The sequence below is a fragment of the Antennarius striatus genome, chromosome 3 (genome assembly GCF_040054535.1).
Source record: "Antennarius striatus isolate MH-2024 chromosome 3, ASM4005453v1, whole genome shotgun sequence".
Lineage (NCBI taxonomy): Eukaryota > Metazoa > Chordata > Actinopteri > Lophiiformes > Antennariidae > Antennarius > Antennarius striatus.
The window spans coordinates 9,665,692-9,674,278 of NC_090778.1; the positions used below are offsets into that span (position 1 = coordinate 9,665,692).

Below are 8,587 nucleotides of genomic sequence, written 5' to 3' on the forward strand. Positions count from 1 at the left end.
ACAAAGCTGTTACTCTTTAAGCATTTTTTTTTGTTCAACTTTTTGCATGTATAAATTTTATGCTCACATGGTTAAATCAGTTATGATTGTTTTTGTTTGTTTGGCTTTTATAGTTACACGGATAAATTATTGCATATTACAGTATTACAAGTATGTTTTACATTCTTTCTCATGCGCAGGGTTTTTGATGGGTTGATTGATTGATTGATGGATAATTCTGAGTTGATCCGGTCCAGCTGACTTGACTCTGCCACTGTTTGCTGGTGTTTATGTCAGTCCCCTCCCGTCTGGGCGGAGTCCCAGTTAAAAGGGTTATATTCGTTCAGTGTGTTGACTGCTACGAAGAACATGGCATGCTAATATTATTGCCATCAGATGTCCAAGGGCGGGGAAATGCCCTAATCATTTCCTCCCGACTGCCCCTGAAAGAGAAGTCCGGTGGCGGGGGGTGGAGAGCCGCTGGATGGAGTGTTTCAACATAGCGTCTGGATGGGCTGTGTGGGGGGATGGTGGAAGGGTGGGTGCGCAGTACAGCATCCGGATCGGACCGTGATGGTACAGGATGTGTGTGCTTAAGTCCATTGAACTAAACTAAATAGGGGAGAGAGCTTTTAATGCCGACAATAAGCCGCTGCATTCAGTAGCCTGGCCCAGACACACAGCTTTGCGGAGTAGAAATTACGCACGGAGGGGGCTATTCTGTGGCAGCAGTGCACATATTAAAATCAATTTAAGAAATTGCCGAAATGTTATTTAAGTAAGTTTTGTTTTTTTCTCAGTCAACTGACAAAGATATCATTTTGATCAGAATCACACGAAAAAGAACATTTTTTTGGACTGAATGTGAATTTAAAAAATCATGAACATCCCACCACCACCACCCCCACCCCCCAAATCCCACCCGTCGCTCTCTTTTTTAGTTTGATAAATGTTCAAAGGTTAGATGTTTCTTTTTTCAGAAAACCCAAAATATTATTGAAAATCCTCCTCGTGTGAATTTTTTTTTGGATTTTGTGTCAACCGGATTATTTATAATTTGACTTTTATGAATAAAAGTGATGTTAAAAATCTCTCTCTCTCTCCTCTCTCTCTCTCTCCTCTCTCTATCTCTCTCTCTCTCTCTCCTCTCTCTCCTCTCTCTATCTCTCTCTCTCTCCTCTCTCTCTCCTCTCTCTCCTCTCTCTCTCTCTCTCCTCTCTCTCTCTCCTCTCTCTCTCCCTCTCTCTCTCTCCTCTCTCTCTCTCTCTCTCTCTCTCTCTCTCTCTCTCTCTCTCTCTCTCTCTCTCTCTCTCATGCATTTGTGTGTTCGCGCTTGCACGCGTGTGTGTGCGAGGAATACCCAGCTGGTCCCACACAAGTCCTATAATACCAAGCACAACATGCTTTACCTTCAATGAAAGCTGAGACGCAGCGACATTTGACTGTTGGTCCTCCAATCAGCCAAAAAGCCGGACACGCAGAGATCCGCTTAGCGCTCCCTCATCTGCTCCAATACACCTTGTGCTGCGCGCCGGAGCACTTCTCATTCCCTGACCGTAGCCCGTTCAGACCTCCACCTTATCAGAAGCAGAGTGGCTGTTGGATAACGCTCTCAAATTTCGAGCTCACTTGCTGTGACTATTGGTAATGGTCTCATTTTCTACCAGAGAACTGATCAAGTGATGATATGTCTTTTTGGAGTTAGGACCCACTTTTGGAAACGTGCTCGTTTTTCCACAACTATTACTTTTTCTGCGCCTACCTTCGGTTCGCCAGCATGGCTGTCTACTCCGGGTTTGCAGTTGCGTTGCTTTATGGATGGAGTCATCTGTGCGTTGGATACTGTGCGATGCTGAAAACAGACAGTTTTCCCGAGAGACGAAAGGTGGATTTTACGCATTTGATGGATAAAAGGCACCCCGTGAAAGACGACCAACATCTGCTTTTACAGGATACAATGACGGAGCACATGCAGATGCTTTACGCGAAGTACAATCAGGCTGGATTTCCATTCAAGGACGGCAACACTGTCCGCAGTTTCAAGGCGCACTGGGGTAGGTATCCAAAGTTTTACGCACGTTAACAACCGCGGAGTTTTCCACTCTAGTAAATGCATACTTACTATCTTTCATTGAATTTGATAAATGCAAACAGGATCTGGTCAGGTCTCCTTCTGTCTTGTTGGGATTGTCCCAACAAGACAGAAGGAGTGCGGCGAGTTTTGCGATAACAAAATGTATGCACATTTCTATTTAAAACAGCCCAAACCAATGCGTGAGTTGATCCTATTGTTTCAAAACTGTCAAAAGGCGTCCAAATTTGTGCTACTTGCGCGTTGTTTTATTACACTGAAGCTTAAATACACCTGTCGATACAGTCATGTAAATGTGATCAACCTGCTACCCCTAATCTAAACCAGGAACAGATTCCTCACCATCAAATCTCTACGCGCAACTCAAAATCGTATGCCGATACAATTGTTTTAAATTTCACATTTTAGTGTCAGGTTTTCCTTGGAGCCAGCAGCTCGCAGCTGCCCAGCCTGTCTGGAGCGGGTTTTTTTTGTTTGTTTTTTTACTGCAGCTGGCTTCTTCTGCCTGTCAGGTGCTTTTAATTCCTCCGAGAACCTCATCAGTAACTTCAGTCTTCTGCAGCTCAAACCTGATACAGAAAAAACGCTGTGGTTTTATCACTTGGACTTTAATTCGACCCGTTCCCACTTCTGATGAAAGTTTGTTGGATTACACTGCCTCCTGTCGCCTGCTAGATGCACAAGGAGGTTCAGTTCATCCAAATTACACACACATGTTCTTAACCCATCCACCATCCTATTTCGTTTATTTTGGACAGTCTACAGACCTGCTGTATTTTAAACGAAATAATAGATGAATAAAGATTACAGTGTACTAAGCACATTTTTAATGAGGTATTGCTGTGGGATTTGTTATAACAATTATATAAGGAGATTCATTTGTAGTTTGTGAAATTCTCCATTTTGATGTGTACCATTAACAATAATCCTTGTTGTTTTTACGCACAGGTACAATAAACAAAAAACAGCTGCAGATTTTCAACCTCACCTCCCTCACCAAGTCAGAAGACGTTCTCTCAGCCACTCTTCATTATTACATCGGAGACCTTCAAAACAACACACAGAGCTGCTCCTGGCCAAAAAGCTGTGGCCGCCATGGACCCCGAAGGCACAACCACATCCACATGGTCATCTGGAGTTTTGCCTCTGTTGATAACAAGATGAGGACTTTAGGGCATGTTCGTATCAATGTGTCCACCCTCTACAGGGACTTTATATCTTGGCAGTGGAAGGACATAACACGTGTGGTCAACCAGGCCAAAAACCATGATGAGCTGCTCATTGGGATTGACGTGACCTCACAAGGGCCCCAACCATGGAAGAAGCTCCTGTCAGACCGCTCACCTTACATCCTGGTCTACGCCAATGACTCTGCCATTTCAGAACCTGAAAGTGTGGTCGCCACCCTCCAGAGACACCATCCAGTGAGAGGGGAAAGCTCCACATCACACAGCTTCCATAAGCTTGGAATGCGTGAGCAAAACAACACGGAACAAGAACAGCTACAGCCCAGACACCGGCGTTCAGTGAACATCCTGCTACCATTGCAAAACAACGAACTTCCTGGGCCAGAGTATCCATACAAGACAACCGGGTGGGATGAGACAAGTCCATATGAACCGTTTGAAAACAAGCATGCCCGTCGTCCACGGAAAAAGACGCGCAAGAATCAGCGGCATAAGATGCCCCTCCTACAGTTCGATGAGCAAACAATTAAAAAGGCACGAAAGAAACAGTGGAACGAGCCCAGGAACTGCGCCCGAAGATACCTGAAAGTGGACTTTGCTGACATTGGATGGAGTGAATGGATAATATCACCCAAGTCATTTGATGCCTACTATTGCTCAGGATCCTGCCAGTTCCCCATGCCAAAGGTGAGATTCAGCCCTGCAGCACACACCTACAGTGGCTGCCAACCTGGTCGTTCAAAACAGCAAACCAAGCCGAACTGTTCTATCTTTTTTTGATTCAAATTTAGTTCCCAAAGTAATTCAAGAAAACTGGTTGCCCTGGTCAGAAACCATAAACCCACAATTCATGAAGATGGGTTAAAGCAGACAAATCTTTGTTTTTGGGGTCACTGGTACACCGTTGGTTTATCTTCCTTTGCTAGGAGGTGACAGTAGAGAAAATTTATACAAATTTGTCAAAATGTTGTACGTTCTCTGGTCCATATATATAATAATTGACTTAATTCACACAGACGAGAAGGGTACATCCAACAGTCTAGATGATTGTTTCATCCCATGTGGCGTATGTTAAGTAAATAAACATATAATGTAAATCAGTTCATCTAGACATTAATCTCCAGTCCTTCATTTATTGTGGCTGTTACTGCTCTGCATTATCGTCACCTGGAAAGCATTAACATCAGAAGTCCCTGAATTTTCTCTGTCACCTATTATGGACAATAATACTAAAGAAACTGACATGAATTTATATAATCTGCTTTTAACCTCAAATGCCATGATAAACTAGTTACAGTGGTAGCGCTGCAAGAGGTTTTCCCTTACGCTTTTATGTTTTGCAATATGTCTCAGGAACAAAGTTCATATAAGAAAGATATGCATCAGAGCTAAGTTATAAGATTTAAAGGAAAAATGTCATCAAATGTGAACCCCTGCTGCACTGAATATCTAGTAAAAATGATCAAGCTGCACTTGATGGAATCGAACCAGTTTTATAATTTAAAGTTAAAAAATCCTTTGTGCAACATCCTGTGGAGCAGGCAGCTTTAAAACTGTGTGTGAGCAAAATGAACAATTTGAGATAATCAATGCCCTGGCTTGAACACTTCTCTTCAGTTGTGGGCAAATGACGAATGGTTTTACACATCTGAAAGGACAAGGAAGTGGGAGAAGCACTGAAACTTGTGTTTCAGTTGATTCACAACATCAATTCCGTTTGTACTTATGGTCCCGGTGACAAGATAACATCACAGGTATTTTAAACATGGCTGGAATGCAACAGTTCCATCCACTTAATTCATTACCTCGGAGCCACCGGCCTTTGTAGTTGGATGTAATTAGTCCCAGAAGTAGGGCCTAGGGCATAGGGTGACCCCCTCTCCTGCAAGTTTGCTGCCAACTCATTCAGGCCAGTGATCCTGTGATTTTCTTTGGCCTTTGTCAGGCTAACGCTTTAGAAGTTGTTAAACGGTGAAAACTAAAAGCTGCTTTTCCTAGTTTAGAGTGATGTGTGGGAATGACCCTGTCACATAATAGACATGAGGCAGGTGACCAAGCCTGGGAACCTCTAAGGATAGAGCTGAATAATTCTCTCAGATTTCTACCTGCAGCTGCTTGTTGGATGGCTGTGAGGGTTCTATTCACTCAGGTCATGGTTATCAAAGACACTCGATTCAATCCACTGGACTTGTACAAAGTTCCTTGTTGGATGGACTGGGTAAAACACAAATGTATTTAAAAGATTTTTGCCATTATTTAATAGATGCTTCAGCTACTCATAAAAATAATGACTTCTCTCTAGCAATTGCAGACAGATGATATTTGTGCAGTATAAAAACATCTAACATGTTATCAAGATGACCCTATCAACTTTATTTGGTGATAAAATATAATTTGAGCATGTGTGGATGACAACCATGCTAAGTATATATATGAATGTTGGACCTCTCTTTTGATCTTGATCTTTAGTGAACTGTAGTCTTTGCAGACAACCGTAAAATTACTGAGATGACAATGAACACTGAAAATAAGATGAGATGTAATTTTATCTATTAAATCCGTTGCCACTGTAATCAAAGAAAAAGATTTGCTCCTGAAAAGTCCTTTTAAACTTTTTTTGGTCCTTTTGTTCAGGCACTGAAGCCCTCTAACCACGCGACCATCCAGAGCATCGTGAGGGCGGTGGGTGTCGTCCCAGGCATCCCTGAGCCATGCTGTGTCCCGGAGAAGATGTCTTCCCTCAGCATCCTCTTCTTTGACGAGGACAAGAACGTGGTCCTGAAAGTCTACCCCAACATGACTGTAGATTCCTGTGCCTGTAGATAGTTTTTTTTTTTTATCGCATCAGTGCCCGATCACTTAAAAAGAAAACCAAACTCAGCACATTCAACCAATATGACCCTCTCTCCTTCTGTTTTGGTAGTCATACTCGAATTCACTACAAACACTCATTGACTGCAACTTACTGTAACATTTGCGCTGGAGGAGATTACTTCCTGTTGTTCCAGATGAAGAAGGGACTGGTCTGTTCATGGGAACAGATGGATCATGTAAGTTGTCCTTGTGCAAGATAACTGGAATGGAATATCAAATCTCCATTCTCCAGTTTCACCACCAGCATCTTGTCATATCTTCATGTCTTCATCATCGATATTCAGTAATCCGTCAGGGTATAGCAGAGTGAATGCAGTCACGGGCTCACTATCAAGATATACAAATACCAACGTGGCTTGAGGGAAGCAAAACCTGAAGGAAAATCACTGTTGAGGATAAAAGACTAAGTTTGATGCCTCTCAGTTATCATTTCATCTCCTTCATAGCTTGATATTGTATTTGGTCTCCAAAACAAAGTCAGACTCGCACTTGCATGGTTTTCGTTACTATGTGTATGTATTTATGTCTGTACTATCACTGTGTTATTCACTATATGAGAAGCTATTGTACAATTTTTTTTGGCTTGGCTGAGTTACAGAGATATATTAGATCCCAAAGCCAGCATTGTGTTGTAGGCAGAACAGTAGATAGTGTACATTTTTGTGTTGGATCATTGCTCCACTCACTTCATGCAGAAGAGAGGGCTACTCCTAATTTTGATGTCTTCATTAGAAGTTAAAATGTTGTTTTTTGGGAGGCCACTGATTCACTTTGTTAAGAAAATGTTCTAACAGAGTAAATTTCAGATTTAATTTTGAGAGAGAAAGGGATGAAGGGTGACAAAAGGAGAAACTACTCCATTAAACAAGGACTACCATCATGTTTCATTAAGTGTGAAACCACAGGACTCTAATATCCACTTGATGCCTTTGTGGTAACTTTGTGCCTTTGTGGAAAACTGTGTTGGGCCTGATAAGATCTGAAGTCTAATAAGTCATGAGACTTGCAGGCAGTCATACTTGTGGTTTCAGTGAACCTGATATCAGACGAAGTTTTATCATTTTTAGCATTGCTAATGTTCATAACATGATGCCATTACATAATATTTGAAATTATGTACCATATTTACAGCGTACAGTGACATTTATGAAGAAAACTTTCACAATGCTTCTATATATAAGTTTTTGTTTGTTTGTTTTTTCCATCCATCAAGATATCAAATAGCCACTATCAAATCAACCTGCACTGCTGGGCTGGAATCAGTTCTTTTACACATATCTTTCAGACTAATTAGTATTATGATAATTTTTAGCAATTTTTTAGAAGGTTTACATGGGTTGAAAATCAGACTCTCATTTGGGTGTCATATTTTTAAAGCCTCTAAAGGCTATTGCATGTATAGCTCCAATAAGAAAGCATTTTGATTCATATTTTTTCTTCAAATTTTCAAATATGGAACAAATGATGAGCAATGCATGATATGCTAAACGAACAAACAGAGATGGACTATTTCCTTGGTTTGTACAATCCTTCAGTATAACTGTGTAGAGTGAATTCTACATGAATCATTTGGGCAGGTGTTGTTTGATTGCATGCAACAATGGAAAACAGACACACCTTAATGTGCAGTTATTGTAAGAGTTCTTAAATCCAAATATTTATTCAAAGTAAATAGACTAAAATATAACAGCAACTCTTTTTTTCCATGGACTTGTACATTTTTTGTATATAGCTCACTATATGTTGATGACATTCTAATGTTTGAGATGAAAGTGTCTTTTAAATGGGTATGTTTTGGCTTTTCAAAAAAAAATTATTTGATTCCTCACCTACTCAGAGAAGCTCAATTATTCAGAGGAGTGAGCTTCAAGTGAAACCAAGCACCCGAGTTCATAATGGTACAATATAGTTAAGAATGAGCAAACACAGTGCCTATTATTTTAAAAAATATTTGCCAGTGATATTTATTCTGGAATGTATTAGAAATAATTCAATATTTTGATATCTCAGAGACATTTATTTTTTTGTCAATAGCTAAGGGCTTTTTTTTAACTTTATATATTTTCTACTGAGACTTTTTTCAGGTATCTCCTCAGCTTGTGCCAATACAGATTTGAGTAGTTCATGGGGTAAATAACTTCCTATAACAATGCAGATATAACAACTGCATAGGAATAATTTTCATTACATTTTCATTTACTGCATTTAAGAGTCAAATTACATCTACAGTTCACTGAAGTCTTTGGATTGTGACTGTTCAAGTATGCAGTGTATCAACAGATTATGAAACCTTAATCTACTTCATTGTTAAATCCCATTTTGTAAATGTTATGCTGTAGGTAGAAAGAAATGCTTGTACAATAAGCTTCATAAAACATATTTGTATATGGAATTTTCATTTAACATGCATCTATTTATTTTTGTTTGTCACGTATCTCGAGCTGTGGTTGGGAAA

At 40.4% G+C, this 8,587-nt stretch overlaps 1 protein-coding gene across 1 annotated transcript; it reads left to right on the forward strand.

Moving 5' to 3' along the window:
- The first annotated feature begins 1,401 nt into the window (after window positions 1-1,401).
- On the forward strand, window positions 1,402-8,524 carry bmp3 (bone morphogenetic protein 3). Its single transcript, XM_068310049.1, has 3 exons — window positions 1,402-2,033; window positions 3,020-3,945; window positions 5,893-8,524. Exons 1-3 carry the CDS (start codon window positions 1,757-1,759, stop codon window positions 6,082-6,084), a joined length of 1,395 nt encoding a protein of 464 aa, XP_068166150.1. The 5' UTR covers window positions 1,402-1,756; the 3' UTR covers window positions 6,085-8,524.
- Window positions 8,525-8,587: the final 63 nt, after the last annotated feature.

What these genes read in the sequence shown, in the direction of transcription:
- bmp3 (XM_068310049.1), top strand. Translation starts at nt 1,757, where the DNA reads ATGGCTGTCTACTCCGGGTTTGCAGTTGCGTTGCTTTATGGATGGAGT. An exon ending in CAGTTTCAAGGCGCACTGGG is followed by an intron (nt 2,034 to 3,019) that starts GTAGGTATCCAA and finishes TTTTACGCACAG; the next exon opens with GTACAATAAACAAAAAACAG. An exon ending in GCCAGTTCCCCATGCCAAAG is followed by an intron (nt 3,946 to 5,892) that starts GTGAGATTCAGC and finishes CCTTTTGTTCAG; the next exon opens with GCACTGAAGCCCTCTAACCA.